Raw genomic sequence first — 20,107 nt, forward strand, 5'->3', positions numbered from 1 at the left:
CGAAGGCGAAGCCAGTAAGCCGTTCGCACGCTTGCACCAACAAATAAATTATGTCAATGAGTAGTTTTCATTCGTCATGTATATTTTTGTTAACAACAACATATACTGTAGATCACGGTAACTTTTATCTCCTAATCTGTACCGATGACAATCGCCATTAGGTCTATTAGGGGGCTTTGGCCCTCAAAAATATTCTCAAGCACCCCAAAATAATTTCATGTTCATCTATAAAAATTATCATTTTTCACAAAAAGGGCCCGAAAATTAAAAATAAATGTTGGCTGAATGTGAGTTCAAATTAATAATCATTCAGCCAGTCATTATAACCTTTATGGTAATCATAAATCTCAGGTCTCTGCCTCCTCAGTTTTTAAAACCTTCTGACGTTCCTGGTTCACGTCAGTAAAACCGTCCGCTAACTAGGGCTGGATTGCGGGAGGCAGAGCAAACATCAGCCTCTCCTGAGGGATGTGCTGTCTCTCCTGAGGGATGTGCTGCCTCTCCTGAGGGATGTGCTGCCTCTCCTGAGGGATGTGCTGCCTCTCCTTAGGGATGCACTGCCTCTCCTGAGGGATGCACTGCCTCTCCTGAGGGATACGCTGCCTCAGAGGGCGGCTGACAGCAGCAGGGCTGCCAACAGTTCCGAAGTTCCCAGGACCGCCACAGCAGTCCCTGAGCTCGGAAAATTGAGCATTATTTATTAAATCTAATTTGTTTTCGCAGAGAACAGTGCCGCAAAATTTAGCATAATACAATGGTCTTATAGATGTGTTCATCACCGCATGGAATTAGCTCAGTCGAAAGAACATAATATTATGCAATCCGAAGTTGACTAGTAAAAATTGCTATAATTCGTGTTTTTATGTCAGTCATAAATTGTAGTTTATTCAAAACTGATTTTTTATTTTCCGTGAAATCAGCATGAATTCTTTCATAACGAACAATACATCCCGACTATTGCAAGGACAGTGCTCCATGCGCCGCTCCCTCACCTGCGTTAGGCGCGCTCGCTAAGGACTTGTGCTCCATGCGCCGCTCCCTCACCTGTGCTAGGCCCCCTTCGCTAAGGACTTGTGCTCCATGCGCCGCTCCCTCACCTGTGCTAGGCGCGCTCGCTAAGGACTTGTGCTCCATGCGCCGCTCCCTCACCTGTGCTAGGCGCGCTCGCTAAGGACTTGTGCTCCATGCGCACGCGGATGGTCTTGGACGCCCGCTCCTCGAACTCGCCCAGCGACAGGCGGCACTCGACTACGACGCTGCCTCCTGCGTCCACCACCAGCAGCGGCGGGAGGTGAGAAGTTGTTGTTTGTTATTGTATTTACAGAAAATTTTGAGCATGTGTGTTTTTTTAAATTAAGTTTCATCACTTTCATGTTATTTGTAACATGGTATAGGGAATCATGAGTGATCATTTGTGTATTTTTTGTGAGTTAGCAATGTTGGCTAAAAATATGGTGATGAAATAAATATATTACACAGGAACTTGAAAGTTTAGGCTCATTCGAGAGGAAGGAAAATTCCGAGCGTATTAATAGACACAAGGCCTCCGTAATATGGCATTCCTCTTCTAAGATTATGTCCAAATTCTGGCTCATGCCTAGGCAGATGCTAAACTAATTACAAAATAATCTGATTGAAATTGAAAACTTTCAGTATTCTAATTTTTCATTTTGTTTTGATCATAGAAGTCGCAGACGAATTATATCATTTTATCAATTGTACACCTGTTGTCCGGGAATGTTCAATGAGATGCCAGTGTAGCTCCCATCAAATGATCGACCGTATTTCTCTTGAAGTCCTGGAGGAGCCTAGTTTGGGAAAAAATTCACTATGACTTCCTCGTTGATAACTGCCACGATCCCAAAAAGTCATTTGAAGTTGTTAACTGCTTTTCTCAATAAAATTATAAACAGAAAGTCAAAGTTGTGTTTCAAACAGAAACTAGCAAAATTTATGCCTTTAAACATCCTCACTACCTTTCGTTTAGAAAAGAAAAATGAAGTTACTACCGTTCCTTTGATCGATTGTGCTTCATTAATTTAATCCCGGATTATAAATAAACTGCGCATATACAAGCAAATAGAAAAGGGAAGCAGACGCAAAATGGCCACATGGGGACGTACAACTCAACACAATAGTATAAAAAATATCAAATGAAACCATTTGAAAGAATAACAAAAATATACAGTTCAAGATGTAACCAATCCGATCTACGAGCGACTGCACAGTGACTAATTGCCTGAAGTTATTTTTGCACCTCAATGCTGTAAATGAAGAACTCGCCTGTTTTCCGTCTATTAACCAAACTATTTTTGGCATTGGCTCGGTTTTCTCCATTTTCTGCGGCTGGCAGCCGACGGTGATCTGATCAGAAGGCTCGTAGATTTCGCGCACCCTTTTGATGAGTGGCGGGCTGAGGCTGTGGCCTGCACACATAACAAAGACATTCGGTATGGATACTTGGCGCACCCTTTTGATGAGCGGCGGGCTGAGTCTACGGAATGCAGTCATACCAAGGCCGTTGTCATGTATACTTCACGCACCCTTTTGATGAGCGGCGGGCTGAGTCTACGGAATGCAGTCATACCAAGGCCGTTGTCATGCATACTTCACGCACCCTTTTGATGAGTGGCGGACTGAGGCTGTGGCCTGCACACATACCAAAGACATTCGTCATGCATACTTTGCGCACCCATTTGATGAACGGTGGGCTGAGGCTTCGAGGCTACGGAATGCGATTGCATCACAAAGGTCATTGTCATGTATACTTCGTGCACCCTTTTGATGAACGGTGGGCTAAAGCTGCGGCAAGCACATTTATCATGTGAACTAATCATGTAAACATACTTCGCAACAGTGAACAGTGGGCTATAAGGCAGCTGCATGTACAGTGTAGACTCAGTGAACTCATCATGAGACGTCCTGAAAATTGGCTGCCGAGCAAGTGAGCGGTCACAGATCATCAGGTCGTGCATAATAGAACACATTAGGATTTACAGCGATGTGGCAAATGTTATTATGTAACTTAGATTATGTACATTGTTTACGTTTTATTAACTCCATGCTAATGTTCAACAGGTTGGAAATAAAAGATGTCCTACGTTTCGATTAGCTATTGTATCTGAGAATTATCTACTCAAAAATTGAAACGTCGCAAGTCATAAAAATTGTGAACTATAAAAAAATGTAAGCTGTAAAAAAATTATATAAAAATTTAAACTACGCGTACATGTAAGAAAGTTTTAAATTATCCATTCGTTTCTGAAGCGATTCACATTTTATAGTATTAACTATAGCATAATTCTGACAATAAGGTTGGTCGTTGAGAGATAAACGTCCTATTTAACAGTCACATTTAGGCAATTTATCGTATTTTAGATGCGAGTTTCAAATGCGAGGAACCCTGCTATCGTGACCGTGGCGCGTGGGTCCAAATGAACAATAATTATTCTGTGTTAATAGCTGCTGATTTGCTGATTATGGCAAGTCTTGTCTTTATGCTCTTACTTTTGATAATTGAATGCTTTTGTTCAGAATGATTAGTGGAGAGCAGCTGCTGTGAGTACTATCAAAGCCGGTGTTATCACAAGGCACGTAAATATCGCTCGAGTCGCACGCTATATGAAAGTCAAGGCACTCATTATAAAACGTGGCCCGGGAGTTCAATTTCACTTAATGTTTAAATAATGTTTCGTGTGTGTTTGGTGAGAGATAGGCTGACGTTTAATCACAGTAACTAGATTCTGCTCATGTCTCGACGACGGGGGCAGACGAAATATATTAATGATTACATCTTTAATGCCATAAAAGCTTCAATGCTTTGCATGCTGGGGCTCTAAATTTATCTATTGGTTACTGTAATAGGATCTTATATTGCAATGCAATAAGCACATAGATGAATTTGATTAGTGCCCAGGGTGCTGGTGCTTCCTGTTAACTTGTTCTAATAACAATTGCTGTCAGTAGGGTATCGTTGCAGTATATAACGACCCCCCTCACTGCTCTAAAATATACCAACAGGCTCTAAGAAATTTTAGGCGTAGGTAGTGTAAATCTTTTGTCCAGCTTCCTTAATTTTTAACGCATTTTCTCTTTTATGGAAAAATTGCACTATTGTGCTCGCCATGTCCGTCTGTCTGTCTGTCCGTCCGTCTGTCCGTGACCTCAAGTTTTCGTCGACGAGAAAATGCGCTCTCTGTCACTCACTGCAGTGAGTGCTGAGTTATATTTTTTAATATATGTTGCCTACGTAAACGTACAAACACTTTCATTGTTCGTACTTTTGAAAAACGATACACTATCCTAAAATTTTTCTATCCTATTGCCGTGACTAGTGAGTTTCACACCGCCTAGGACGCATGCCCCTTCAATTTCCATGAATGACCCCAAGTTTTCTCATCCACCAAACATTATTAACAAGAAAAAATTTAACAGGTTTCTCAAATTCAGATAACACTCCATTTAAAATCGAGCTTCTCCACCGAATTACGTTGGTAGAAAAAAATCTATTTTTCGTCATATGTGAATAGAAAAAATTATGATACACTTACTTTTTCTCTCGATTCTTTACTTCAATTTCAAGCCGGCCAAACATTCATTCGACTGCGAGCGTCCAAATCTCTGAGTTATTATTACTCATATTTTATATTATCAGACTGCCGCCAATCACCAAAATCTCTGTTACTTATATAGGATATTTCTGTTCGACGATAACTTTCAAATTGTGCTTCGTTACTCGCTTTTATTCTCATTAGGGCTGATACACGATCTCATCTTTGGCAAGGCCTGTATTCGGCACACAAGTTGCCTAAGTCAAGCTTTTCAGGCCGAAATTCGTAACACCGATTGACTTATGTGAGGCCTACTAGTTCATATAAATCGCACAACTTACTCCTCAGGGTAAAATATAATTTTATTTTTCTACGAACTAATTTTAATGTTAAACAACAGGGGACATTAGAGCTTGCATTTGTTGCACGTATTCATTGAATTTCTCCGAGCTGGCATTTTTGTTTAAAAATTTGTGGTATAGAACCATTTACGACTATTTATAATATAATATATCCACGAGTAAAATCCGTATGATTTGCTATTATTTCGACTCACTAATACAAGTATATAGCACTCACTGAATATCAGAGCGCCACAATGGACACCCACTGAGGACGGTCATGTAGGACTGTAGGGACTCACTGAGGACGGTCATGTAGGACTGTAGGGACTCACTGAGGACGGTCATGTAGGACTGTAGGGACTCACTGAGGACGGTCATGTAGGACTGCAGGGACTCACTGAGGACGGTCATGTAGGACTGCATGGACTCCGTCCTGAAGGAGGGATGTTCGGCCAGCACCTCGCACCTGTAGGCGCCTGTCGCCGCTGATGTCAGACGACTCAGTGACAGCGTCACATGACGAGCGTCCCGCGACACCTCCTGTTTCGGCGTCAGGAATATCACATTAAGTCATATTACTATTACAGAGACGCCTTCTTAATACTTGGCATTAAGTCAAAAAACAATTTTCAATATTTTTTGCGTTTTTTACAATAACATGGCATATTGCGGTATAAATGGTGGCCACGTTTGAATGCGTAAAAGCTGAATATGTAGCTAAACGTGAGTTTCGGAGTGTCAGCATGAAATTATTAGTTACTTTCTTATTGGCAGGATTATCTACAACTAAAGGTGGGAATTACATATGGTAACTTGTAATGTAATTGCACATGGTAACACTATATTTACAAAGTCTTCTTTCAGTTGTCCATCCAAGTAGGTTCTGCAATAATCCACTCACGTGTAGCGTGAATATATTGGTTGGTCCTATATTGACGGGCCCATTCCTCTCTGTAGGCACGTATCTGTAGAACTCGGTGTTGTTGTGATACCATTTGAGGGAGTAAAGTTTACTGCTGCCCATGTCGTAGACGCAGCGCAGGGTTACCGTCCCTGACACGAACGTAAACTGCGGCACCTCCAGAGACTTCAGCAAACTGCCCGCGCTGCCTGCAACGTAAGCAACATTCGCGGACATCAGAAAATAAACTGATATAAAAAAAGGAGAATTCATCTCAAAATTCTCAACGTTAGCTTTATTCTACGTTTAATTTTATTAACAGTGCAAAGGAAAGACGGTCAATTTTTTATTACAACACTTCTCTTTAACTTCACTTCTTGTTTGTCTGTCTGCTACAAATCTAATAATCGAAATTTAACACGCTTCTACTTATCCTATCGATCTGAAATTTTGCACACTTGCGCAAAGTTGGAGACAATGCATGAATCAATAGACAAAATAAATAATTTTAAAAATTAAATTTTTTTCAATATAAAAAAATTGAAAAATTAATTTTCTCTGCTACAAATCTTATAATCGATATATAACACACTTCTAGCTGTCCAATCTGTCTGAAATTTTGCACACTTGCGTTAAGTTGGAGACAATGCATGAATCAATTGACAGAATAAATAATTTTGAAAATTTAATTTCATTTATGTATTAAAATAATCAAAAATAAATTTTTTTTGGTATTCGAAATTAAAATGAGGAATTCATTGTACATCTTTTTTGGAGACACTGGATTTTTTAGGAGTATTGTCTTTAAAAAGTAATTTTTAAACGTATATTATTTCATTGACGTTCAATTAATTCTAATTCACAATATAACAGTTCGGTGAATTGCTAATATCTCTAGTGTCGTAAAGCTTACAGTCAATTCGATAAATAAATTTTATTCAACAAATTAATTTGTACTCAAAAAATACATTGATGATGAGCTCCGAAACATCAACAATTATTACATTTTACATTTTAAACAAAATACGCCAACTTGTGATCAAAAGTATCCACATCAACATTGCCTTGAACACATACAGCCAATTTCTGCCATTGTCCACGTATCGGTCGTGGCGATAATAATGCCACAGAGCTGTCATGCCATGAAAATAAAGTTAAAGCATAAAAAAATTAAACTAAGATAAGTACATTCTTATATACGGATGTTTTCTTTTTAGCTCAGTTGGTTGAAGCGATATCTCTAACGTAGGCACTGGCAAATTAGACGAAAATGCTCACTGCTCACGGCTGCCCTGGCGCCGTTTATTTCTTCAGTAGCTTTAACAATTTGCTTAAAAGAAATATATTTTTCCTCTGCTACAACGGATTTCTTTAATTACTGTAGAACTCGAATGAGAAAAAGAGACTAGGTAAAAGAACCCGTGGCTCCCTTCATCCTGATCATTCAAAGAAACGCAAATCGATCACATCTATTTTTCTGTTTTTTTTTTCTCGTCTAAGACACTGTTTATGAACAAAGGCGTTCGATTAAATTCGATGTAGGGGTTGACATTAAACGGTGGTCAATTTTAATTTATTCAGTTTTATTTAATTCTTACTCAGCGGGAGTTTCATTAATCTTCTCAAGCATACCAAAATTAATCATAGACTGAAAAAACAAATTAATAAAAAAGCGATTGATTTATTTTGACGGCTCGTGCACGTAGCGTATTAAAAAAACATTTTATGTTTCAATTAATCCATTAGGCAAATTTACACCGAACCGTCACTAATATGTTAGAGTTACTGGCGAAGCATGTTCGCTGCCGATGAATTCGATTTAGCGCTGCTAAAACCTGCACGTCACCTGAAATTTTATTGGAATTGTACAAGCCGTGGAATGAAATTCCAGGAATGGGATACTGCAAGTCGTCACTAAGCCCCTTCCTGATCTTGTAGCCTCGCTCTCACAAGCTTGTCCAGATGAAGAGGATCAGAAATGTCGGTGGACTTCTGCTTCAGTGCGAATACGATGTGAAAAACGTCTCGATCGACTCCGCTGGTCAATGTCATGGTTCAAATGCGTGGTCAATGTACTAAAGAGAAAATAAACTTTTTCTCAAGATTCATGAAAAGTTGCAATGAAAGTATCGAGAAACAATATAAAGACTTATTACGTAGCATTACAGATGGTATTTCTCATTCAGGTTAAAAGTCATATTTGTCTGAAATTCTTCTGACATCATTTGCACTTCGCATCTTCGTTGTTTTTATGCACAATGAATCCTCCGTCATAATTACATTGTACATTACTTCTAATTAATTGTACATAGCTTCTAATTAATTGTACATAGCTTCTAATTAATTGTACACAGCTTCTAATTAATTGTACATTGCTTCTAATTGTCAGACTAGCGGCTAGTTTTCATTATTATTATTTTTTTAACGGGCGAACAAATCTACTTTATTATTCAGAGTTTGACAATGAAAATAAAAAAACATGACATTTTTCATGCCCCTAATTAACCATCTTTGTTGCATTCACTTGCATTTCATTTCACTAGGCGAGTTTAAAAGAATTTTATAAAATTTTATGGCAGTCATTGCAGTGAATGTCGAGTAAAATTCTTAATACAGAAGTCTGTTTGTGTTTGTGCAAGAACTTTTCCCCAAATGGAAAAATTCTCGGGTTTTTAATGTCTTTGCAGGAACGTTAATGAGTTTTTGCAGTAATGAGAAAGCCGTGGTCATACAAAATCAAAGGTCTGTGTTATGCCTTCATCAATCAGAAGTGTTGGCTTGAAAAATCAAGCTACATTGTCAATAGTGTTTCCCAGGAAAATTAAACACATATTTCCATTCATCATTTCAACTACTTGACCTGTTGCAATTAAACAGGGCTGATTTGTTTATACCTTGCACTTCATTTTTTTCCATTCCTTCACATGTATTCAATTACAAACATCATACACAAAACCTCAAAATACAATTTCAACTCACGATACTAATTCTATACTACATCAAATGTGATCGAAAAAAAATTTCCGAGATACATTAGCTATATACATACTTATCCATTGAATATTTAGCTCACCCATTTTACGCTGAGCCTGTATATATACGCTACACACGTCAACAGCGTTGGTGTTATGAACTGGTATGCGTTTAACCCTCCACCACCGTACGTCACTCTCCGGGAACACAAATTACAACTTAAATTATACGTATATTGACTGTAGCAACATGAAGACGTTTGTACGCAACAGAGAACATTTTAAAGTTGTCGTACGTGGCGGCAAATTATACGTAAACTAGTGAGTGTAGCAACCTGAGGACGTTTGTACGCAACAGAGAACATTTTAAAGTTGTCGTACGTGGTGGCAACCATCAGTGCACGTCATTTTGCGCTCACTAGAACGTATCCTTTTTGGGGAGTAGGCTTGTGACAATATTGCTCCGGTTACTCGTGTCAGGCGATAGAGGGTTAAGCAGGGAAACACTCTTTACCGGCTGGCATGTATAACCAAATAGCAAGTTCTCGTGCAATATTTTTCGTTCGTTCATCTTCCTAGAAATTTCAATTAATATTTTTCGCTGACAAACGCATACTAGGTTGTTCAGTATTCACAGCACGCAGCGGTTTACCAGCTTACAAACTGTCAAATATACCTCATCAGTGTCTTAAGAAAAAGCTAGGCAACATTAGCTACCTAGATAGATTAACATTTGACTTCTTAGATGCCCTTATTAATTCATAAAGAAATTATCAATAAAATCACTGAACATTTATTCAAACAATCAATGAATCTGTCGAATATATTCATGCCCTTTCAACAGGGAAGAAGACGCAAACTTACGTGATCGAATGAATTCAAATACTGTATATACCTAAATAAATAATAAAATAATTAACTACCACACTTGACTCACACAATACACGACCAAATTACGTCTAATGAAGCGGGTGTTACGAAGAGAGTATAGCATCTTTAATGGAGAACTTTGAGTTCGGCGCACACCAACACAGAAAATTCAGACACTGATGACATATTTAATAAATAATTAATTTGTTATAACTAAATATGCTCTTAATTTTCTAATACCAAATTTTACAATTTATTTGGAAAATGTTTGAATTTAATTCATACAAAATTTTTCTGTGATTCCGCAACAAGCTGTGGATGTTCTACAATATTAAGAATCGGCGACCGGCCTCCGGCCTAATAAACGCTGATACCGCTATATATAAAATATATAAAAAAGAGACTCAAGTCTGACGAAGTGTTTCGTTCTAGTTGTCGTGCACCAAAGCTCACTGAAACGCAGGATATGAGCGCCGGGCATTTTATTCTTCTAGCATCCAACGTGCAGAACCAGAATGGATCTCAGCGCGTAGAGTCTCTAAATGCTTCACCAAGAGTTAGGTAATCCTCAGGCTCCAAGATACTGGCAGGGACCTGATCTATATCTCATGCTTTATTGGTCGGACCTCAGGCATATTTATGCTTATGAACGACATATCAATAGTGCACGTTCTGAGTCACGTCGGAAGAAAAGCGCGCTCTTCGGATTTCCCATGTCGGCTGTTTCTGGGGTCGTTGATTTTGATTTACAGAGACAGTCTGATTTCCAGGCTTGCCGTATTTTATCTTTTCGAAAAGAATATAGCATAAAAGTAGCATCGGTACATTTAGCGGACTGAGCTTTTTTGTATTTATGGCAAAATAAACTGCTATATATAGACTGCAATTAATGAATTACTAAATTGATCGATTAAAGAAAAACTACTGTATTACAGTCAAGCAAAAGCTTTTTAAAGGAGGGTAATTTGCTTTCTGATTAAATTCTGCTTGTACTGATCAAAACTGAAATCATATCCAATGCGTTTGTAATTCAAGTTCTCAATAGAATCCTTGAACTAATTCTTTCAAATCATTTTATACTCTCATTAAAAATTGTATCATTCTTTTCATTCAGATTAATTTTCGAATTCGTTCGCTATTTACTAAAGAGATTCTAATTCTTTTGCTGGCATTAATTCTGCTACCCACGAGAACGGTGTGTTCTGCTGGGCACTTTTCAATCATGCATACCGTCGCCCTTTTGTAGGCAGCCACAATACAGCACTAAATTAAAAGGCAGATTTCAAAGCCCTGTGCAAATGCGTCAATTTTGCTCTCTGAATACAAGTCACAGAAAAAGATCTCAGTTTTAATTCAATATCGAAGGTTTGGGGCGTTAACTTTTGTGAAATCCATTCTAATAAGGAATGAAAACTCTAGGTCTGATTCAGTCAATTTAAAGGATGAGATTAATAAGGAACATTCTTCGTGTTACAAGACATTGTTAAAAATAATTTTTGAAGTAATTAGAATTCAGTCACGTTGGATAGGATTTTGTCTCAGCAACAGTGCCTAGTGTTGTTGAGGCATATAGTATGAGTTATTTATTGTAAATATATATTATATTATTATATTTATTTATCTATTTATTTATTATATAGACTAAGCAATGAACATATTCGGCAATAGCAAAGCTCTTATACCATGTCGCAACGGAAGTCTGTGAATGGGGTCTGGCTAAGTGCAAGCTCTTTTCACGAGGAAGACAAAGCATGCCTCGCACACCACATTATTTACTGCCAACTGCCGAGAAAGTGCAAACTTTCTCGAATTTTCCAAAGTGGGACTCACAAGAAAATTGTGATCATTAACGTTCCCATTGGGGTTTTCAAATTTAGTAAGCAAAATTTCAAGCATTTTAATAGTTTTTATTATCCTCAAGACTGCGATCAGCTGACGGTATATTCATTCCAAGAACATGTTACTTCCAACTTGTTCACATCAAGCAAAGCGCAAAGTTGATGTTCATTCTACTTCAATGTTCAGAGGAACAGAAGAAATGGAAGTTGTCGTTAAAACGTCGGTCTGGAAGGTCATTATGCATCCAGCTGTCGGAATTTGTTGGTGCACAGACGATGCCATATTTTCGCGTTGCATCAGCAGCATGTAACTCAATTTGTATTCCATCTCGAGTCCCGAAAGATGATCTCAGCAGACATAGAGGCCGTCAACATGTGTACTTTACACTCAGTGTACAGCTGTCGCACTTAATGCATAAGAGCTCCAACAGAGACTCTCAATTTGTAGCTGGAAAATAATGTCCTAAAATCTCAATCGATTTCCAAATTTTTTTCAATGTCTCCTTCGATAATAAAGGTCTCGCTAAACTAAATTTATTCCGTGAAAGAGCAATTGCTACTAGCGCCTATGTAATTTTTGAATAAATCAATAAGTGTGCGGTTAGTTCTAACTATATTTCTTATTTCGATAAATACCGTTAGTTATACTTTTCTACCTATGCTCAAAAATTGCTACTGAGCCATCAATCTAAAATGTAGGGAAATTCTTAACAACATTTGATATAAACTATACATTCCGCAGAATAGAGAAGTTGATCACAAACGTCTGAGAGGCAAAAAGCTGGCAACAACAACCTATTGAAGCGAGCAAAAGAAAAACAAAGGGAGATTGATAACAAATCGAAACAAATAAAATTAGCGAGGACTATACTTAAAGTAGAATAGAGTATGCATGAAGGAGGCGATCGCGTCTGTAAAGCTGCCACTGTAGCACTGCAGCGTAAAGCAGCCTTGCGAGATGGCACAATGCATTATAATTAATGCGCTTTATCAGCATGTAGTGTGCGTGAGGCATTTGATTTTTCATCAAATAAATTTCACTTAGTTGAATACACTTTGACTAACTTGAAGAATTTAATGCAAATCTTAAAAGACGGAAATCGCTGTTTGTAATATAGCTTATAGAATATTATCCGAACAAATTTATTACTCTTGGAAGGTTATTCGCTAAAATAATTTTATTGGAGTAAGAATTTTCCAATACTATAATAGATATGTCATCTATTTAAGGATTTGACCTGTGCAGATTTGGATCGTGTTGCAGGTCTCGCCATGCAAGACTTTATTGGCATGGAATTGCGCACCAAGTCGAGCTCTTCAAAGCACCCAATATCAAAGGCATAAGTTGCGAGCGCGGCATATTCGATAGGCAGGCTCAACAAAAGCCCTCCTCGTAGGATGCACTTATCCTACACTCCTCTATAGGGCAGGTGCTATGAGTGAAGGAACCTCGGTTCCACCGTGCATTTTAATAACATCCTAGGGATCAGTTCGGAAAGATGTATCAGTTCTAGATTGGAAGAGCTAGAAAGCTTCATTTCAAAATAATAAATGTTCCATCATACGTTTTGTATTCAAGTTACATTTTACAACACTTCTCTTTAACTTCACTTCTTGTTGTTTGTTTGTTTGTCTGTCTGCTACAAATCTTTTAATCAATATTTAACACACTTCTACTTATCCTATCGATCTGAAATTTTGCACACTTGTGTAAAGTTAGAGACAATGCATGAATCAAATGTCAAAATAAATGATTCTAAAAATGTAAAAAAAATTTCAATATTAAAAATTTGAAAAAAAAAAATTTTGTCAGCTACAAATCTTATAACTGATATTTGACATACTTTTACCTGTCTAATTGATCTGACATTTTGCACACTTGTGTGAAGTCAGAGGCAATAGAATAAATAATTTTGAAAAAAAAAATTATATAATAAAAAAATTTATATATTAAAAAAAATTGAAAAATTTATCTTTTTAATATTCGAAAATTAAATGAGAAATTCATTGTACATCTGTAAGATTGGAGACACTAGATTCTTTGGAAGTGTTGTCTTTAAAAAGTAATTTTTAAACGTATATGATTTTCAATCACAAGCATGTCAGCACCGGAAATCCATGTCCCACGTCCGTGAATATCTTCTAAACAATAACAATGTAGTAATTTTATCTTCTGATTAACGAATTGTCAATTCAAAATGGCTGATTTTAGATATCAGAGTCCCACTATTTGAAGAAGAATAAATGAATAGTGAAAGAAATTTTCCACATTTTTTGGTGCCCGCTTCAATTTCAAGGTTAATGGCAAATAGATAGGGCAACGTTTAAACGTTTGAACTCAGATACATTTATCGTCGTCAATGCTATTATTACCTAGCGGTCTGGGACCAAGAATTCCCGTCAGTTACCAAAAGGATTAAGAAAAACATGCATTTTCCTTCCCTGCATTAATTACCACGGGATGATTAATATATTCCGGGCCCTTTAGCCGGAGTTAAATATACATTTCTTGTGTATTTTTGTTAATGAACCACAATATGAGGACTTAGAAATAACTAGTAAAGCAGGACTTAGAACTTACTTGTTTAAAGGCTTGATGAGAGACCGTATCTGAGACTAAGTCTGCGACTCTTTACAAAAAAAAAAGAGATTTATATAAAACGAATAATGAGCATAAATATAATATAAAAACTTTGGCCAATGTGTAATCTAACCATAAAAATTGTCTTAAAATATACATAAAAATATTTACGCACGAACAAACAAATTAATCAGCGTTAACAAACACAGTGGCTGAATTTATTAATTCCTATAGTGGCACAAAAATAAACATCGCTCGTCAAAAACAAGAAACCCGTCGAGATCGGTCAGAAAAAAGTGTAATTTATTTGAGCGTGCAACTTTCTTATTTTTTACTATTATTATTATATTTATTGCAGCTTAGTACGCCTGGAACTTTTATCTTTAGGTTTATTTTCAGTTATTATCGAGATTTAATCAGAATTATTTTCTTTGCTTGGTGTTGGAATGAACGACCGGGAGCGGTTGAAGCGTCACTACCACCAGATTCTGCAGAATTTTGTGTAAATACATTTAATACTGTCACGAATGGTGAATGAAACTTTCCCAAATAATTATAAACCATGATCCCTTACATTTTTGCTTGATGAAACTCCTTTGAAGAAAAGAACTTCAATTCATCAAACACGATTGCACTCGACAAGTGTCCAAAAATTTTCCGGCAATATGCCAATTTTTTTTAATTGCCATAAACGCAATACAAGTTCACAGCTCAATTTCGTAAGTTTTTGACCTGCATTGTACAATGAGAGAATTTGGAAGGGCGAACTAGAATATGAACTCAGCTTTGCCTCCCAAACGACTCAAAAGTTCTTCAACCGTTGTGCGCTACGTCCAGAAAATTAATTAAACTCCAGATAGTTCCAGGTTGACTGCAATATCCTGCACAAAAGCTAAGACAAGTTTCAATGAGACTCCGTACAGAGGGCGATGATCATCTAACTTGGACAACAGAGCTTTTAAGAAACTGCAGGCACGTTCAGCGGCTCCATTTTTAAAAAATGCTCCATTTTAGCATACTTACATAGCGTACGTTTCTTTCAGTGATCGCATGAAACGGGTAATTCTCGCGTACAAATTCTATCTTCTTGGCATTCAATTTACACTCGATAGCAGGATAACGTCTTAAAAAATAAGAATTCATACTGCATTCTATTTTTAAAAAGTTTGTCTGGTACAACTATTAGATGACAAAATGTATTATTTTATTCATGAAACACTTCGATTCTAGAGGTAAAAGTTTATCTACCCTTGAATAATATAATTAGTAACCTTATATTTATTTATCGTCTCTGTAATAAACGGCCTTTAAAAAAAGAACTTCATTGTTTCATTGTAAAAATTCATTGTAAAAAAGAAATTCACCGCCATTCATTGTTTTAACATCCCCTGTCAAAATTTAGGATGAACATAGCCCACATTTTTTACTCAGCTTAAAGCATCTACATAAAAGACGCAGAACTTTATTAACAGCAATTCTCTTTCAGAACAATAGTTTGCTCTCAAATCGCTATTTAAAGTGAAGCTTTCGTTCATCGTGGATTTTCCTGGTCAACTTTGCAGATTGATGGGACCATTAGAAAATTGAACCGCTCCGTCCGAGATAATGTTCCGTGAACCACCACATGAGAATACTTTCCACAAGCTGCCGTTTGACTGAATGGCGTCTGCTCTCTGGTTGATTGCGTTATAAAAATTTCGTAAATGTCTATCTCCGGACAACAGGTAAGCGAATTTCTGTTATTTTTGTGATAAATGAATCGGGTTTCGCAACTTCTAAACGCTTTCAATGACTTCGAACGCTTCGATCATTAGTCTTATTTGAGAGACGCGAAAGTTTTCGCTGGTCCGGGACTTCAGAGGCACTTCAGTTGCCAGGACCAACGTTCTGAAATGTTGGAATGTGTTGGGCGTCAAGGTCTGTGCATTTCCGGGTTTTCCGTTACGTTTACAGTCGTGAAAAGTGGGCTTTGATCATGTATGTGGCCCAATGTAATAGGAACTAAAAACATTTTAGTGACAAACTGTATGTGATCTATCAAATCTGGTACATCAGAGAATGACGCACGAGTCAGCAAAGTTTGATACAAAAATTTATTGAATCTTCAACAAACGCATGATATGTTGAATATAGAAAAGTTTTTCGATCGCCTTGGAAACAAGAGATACAAGAAGAGTAAACTCGCCTCTAAAATAAAACTCTATATATTGGTCACTGCGATCAAAAGCTCAACGGCAATGTCTTTTCTTATCCCTGGTCTTTTGTCACGTCCAGGACATATTGTAAAGCTCCCACCACCTTCATTGTTCTCTTTTACTTTTGCTTCTTCCGCTCGTCTATTCTTGTTTGCTCAGGAAGAATCAAAACACCATTTTCTTGTGAATCTATTGTTATGAAATGCCACACAGAAGTTGATCCATTTGTTAAGACAATAGACTTGTTCTGTCAACAATACAGTGGTCGATTGAATTTCTCTTCACTGGCGAAATATTTCTTAGACCAGGAATTCGAGAAATAATCGAGTGCGTTTGTTGCAGATGAAACGAAAACGATTTGTGCACGAAATAATAATCTAAGAGTTAAAATGTATTGTTCTATTGATACAAATGTGCATTTGTCCTAAAAAACAAAGAGATAATTTCGATAGAGACACTTGGGGATTTGAATCTTGAAAGTAATTAATTATTCGAGCTTCCTGATTGTGTTTTGTACACCGCACTTGGTAAAATGCATTAGCGTCTAAATGCGAGAGAAATGCGACGCTCCATAAAATAATAACACTATGTAGTTAGGTGACAAATCAATCATTATATTTGGGGGAAAATGGTGCGAGTGACGTGCTGAAGAGCAGCTTTGGCGGAAAACCGCGTCGCAGATGTTCGACTCTAGGCAATCAATTGAGGTCAAAACTTCGGTGAAAGGCTGCAAACGTGCGTGAACTCTGAAAAAAATCGTGCGTGAACACTCAAAAACTCTCAAAAAATCGTGCGTGAACTCACAAAAACTTTCAAAAAATCGTTCGTGAAATCTCAAAAACTCTCAATAATCGCGCGTGAACTCTCAAAAATTCTCAAAAAATCGTGCGTGGACACTCAAAAATTCTCAAAAAATCGCACGTGACCTCTCAAAAATATCCCAGTATTAAGAGCAACTGCTCTGCATCCAACTGGTGTCAACTCTGCGTCCAGAGGTGCCTTTCTGCAGCAGAAAATTAAGCAGAATTACGCAGATGGAGTCATTTGATGAGATGTGATAAGAAAAAATTAATCCCGTGCAGGTTATAATTCTAATATAATCTATGGCAAGAGATGATAAACTCAACATATTACGCTGTTTTATCTTGAAAGGTCACATTAGGACCCTAATATCGCTGCTCTATGCTCATCCTAAAGGTATTTGTACCGTCTTATCTCTTATTTGGGGTTGAACATGAAAAAATTGAATGATTTCTCGAAATTTTTCAGAAAAGTTTCAAATTTCAAGGTCCGTGTGACGTATTTTGCGTTTACGGAAAAAAGTTAGGAATTTTTGTGATATGCTAGAATCCCAATGGAGTTAGAAAAAGTTGAATAAAATGTTTGAATATCTAGAAAATATTTGACAAGGAATTGAATTAATGTAAGTATTTCCTTCTGAATGCGACGCTATATCAAGCCTAAATAAATTATATAGCGATAAAACTTCATATACTCGCGACGCTTTTGTGTTTTATTATAATTTTAAAAGCAATAAATTCATAATACATAAGAGGAATTGGAATAAATTACATTCTCGCTCGTGTCGCAGCAGCCGTTGACGGAGAACAGCAAGTGAGGCATCGATGGACCGAGTTTTCCGTCCTTCGTAATGGAGAAGCTGGCACAGATAACAGCCAACGCCGCACAAACATTAGGAGACTGGGAGCACATTTGTCTTGCCTCGAGAAACTACAGAAACTTCAAGGAATAGCCAAGCATTTGATCGATTAGGAGTGATATAACAAGGCCTCGAAGATCGTCTACATATATAGTATCTGTTGCTAATTCAACTTAATTTCATCATAAGAGTCGGCATATTAGTCCGTCTCAATTTACAAACGTTCATAATAGATTTCGAAGATTAAAAGAATCAACAATATTAAGAGTTTTAGAATCAGCAATAATAGGCTCACGATTCAAAGAACGTATTGCTGAAATATGGCAGCCATCATTTTTTATCTCCCAGATTACATTATTTAAAAATCATACAATCGGATAAAATTACATGGTTTTGCGCAAAATAATAATCCGTCATTGAAACTCCTCACATCGCCGCACTCATCCCATTTTCTGTGAAGTTTTTGGCGCCATTGAGAGAAACTATTCAATGGATTTCATCATTGGGATTACGCTCTAATATGTGAAGCATTTCAAAGAACGTTCAAACGGATGTCGGTTTTGATAAATACGTTCAGTTTTCTTTTTAGAATAGATACGGTTTATCTCCCAACAATGTAAATTTTTACAGCCCTGCTGAGTTAAAATTTTTTCTTTTGCAATTCACTTACTTGTGGAAATGAAATCTAGAAATGCATCAACATAAGCAACTGGAACCGTTTTAATTATTATAGACATGCGTAATATATTACTAAAGGGACTATATATGTGTCCATCAAATAGACTTCAGTTAATTTTTTTCACTTTTTATTCAGAATTTGGGATTGATGCTGCGCGGTAATAATTGTGTGTTCTACGTTGATCTTAAATTTGGGTACAATTTTAAATGAATCAACGCTTGCTTTTTTTGGCAACATTTAAACATATGGTTTATATTCTCATAAAAGGCTGTATTGTATATACAGTTAATTTCTTATGGTAAAATACATCCGATTGTGGTGTTAAAATGTACGTATTCATAAATTATAATTTTTCATCCTGATAACGATATAGCTCCCATGATATGTCAGCCATTGCAGCTCGTCTCTAGTCCTCACTTTAGTTACTATAGTCTAGGTGTAGTTATATTTCTACCGCTAGGACAGTATAGAATATCTGAGAGTTATTCAGAGCATAAGTTCCAATAAACATGCAAAAAGTACAACACACGCTCATTGTGAGACGAGATCATACAATTTAGCATTTAATCAAACTGTTTCTCCTTAGTCCAATTGTGTTCCGAGGGATGGGGCTCATATTCAGTGTAAGTTATAAGACTGATGGAGTAGCATAAACCTGTAGCAATTTTCAATTCAGGTAATCACTCTTACTTTTGAAAATTTAATGCAAATGGAGCATTAAGATAGATACATTAATAAGCCAAATGATGAACTTGGGTGAAAACATGGTGAATTCGCAGTAACTTGGTGTTGATAACATTTATTTAATGATCAATATCTTATAACATATTCTTCGAAAATTTACTGTAAATCTTCCGATTGTGTCTTAATAATCACAATAAAACATTAGGTATCTAGTCGCAAAGTTAATAATTAATTTTATTTACTTTGCCCTCTATTCCAGGTGATCATTTGAAATCACTTCTTCCTCCGATTGTTCACTTTTCAGAATTACTTTGGAGTAAAAAAAAATATGTTATAACTTCGAAACTGGCATTGCAAAGAGCATTGCTGCCCTGAGGCCGAACTGTCAGAAATTGTTACGAGTTCATAACTCAGTCAGCCAATCACTCAAGTTATTTCAAGCTAAACCCAGCAATCACAGATGATAAATCGGCCGCTACATATACTTAAGCAAGTCTTTACAGTACCGCTCCTGTTCTTTCGGTAGAAACTTGGTGCAAACATAAGCACAATGTTGCCTCTACTTCTGCATGCAGGCTCACGCTCGACGTCACGCCTCTTCGTTCTCTAACATGAGGTACGGTCACTCTAATTTTAAAAATATATAACTCAGTACTCACTGCAGTGAGACAGAAAGCGCATTTTCTCGTCGACGAAAACTTGAGGTCACGGACGGACAGACAGACGGACGGACGGACATGACGAGCACAATAGCGCCTTTTTAGCGCATTTTCTCGTCGACGGAAACTTGAGGTCACGGACAGACGGACAGACAGACAGACGGACGGACGGAC

At 37.1% G+C, this 20,107-nt stretch overlaps 1 protein-coding gene across 1 annotated transcript in view; it reads right to left on the bottom strand.

Annotated features, from left to right (window-relative positions):
• Positions 1-419: 419 nt before the first annotated feature.
• Positions 420-20,107, bottom strand: part of LOC125178012 — a 34,579-nt gene continuing 14,891 nt past the window's right edge. Inside the window, exons 2-6 of the mRNA XM_047880855.1 lie at positions 5,796-6,004; positions 5,293-5,434; positions 2,280-2,426; positions 1,150-1,263; positions 420-706 (exon numbers count right to left, since the gene is read on the bottom strand). Coding sequence (XP_047736811.1) covers positions 420-706; positions 1,150-1,263; positions 2,280-2,426; positions 5,293-5,434; positions 5,796-6,004 — 899 coding nt within the window. The remainder of the gene's footprint in view (positions 707-1,149; positions 1,264-2,279; positions 2,427-5,292; positions 5,435-5,795; positions 6,005-20,107) is intronic.

Source organism: Hyalella azteca, unplaced genomic scaffold (assembly GCF_000764305.2).
Source record: "Hyalella azteca isolate HAZT.00-mixed unplaced genomic scaffold, Hazt_2.0.2 contig6470, whole genome shotgun sequence".
Lineage (NCBI taxonomy): Eukaryota > Metazoa > Arthropoda > Malacostraca > Amphipoda > Hyalellidae > Hyalella > Hyalella azteca.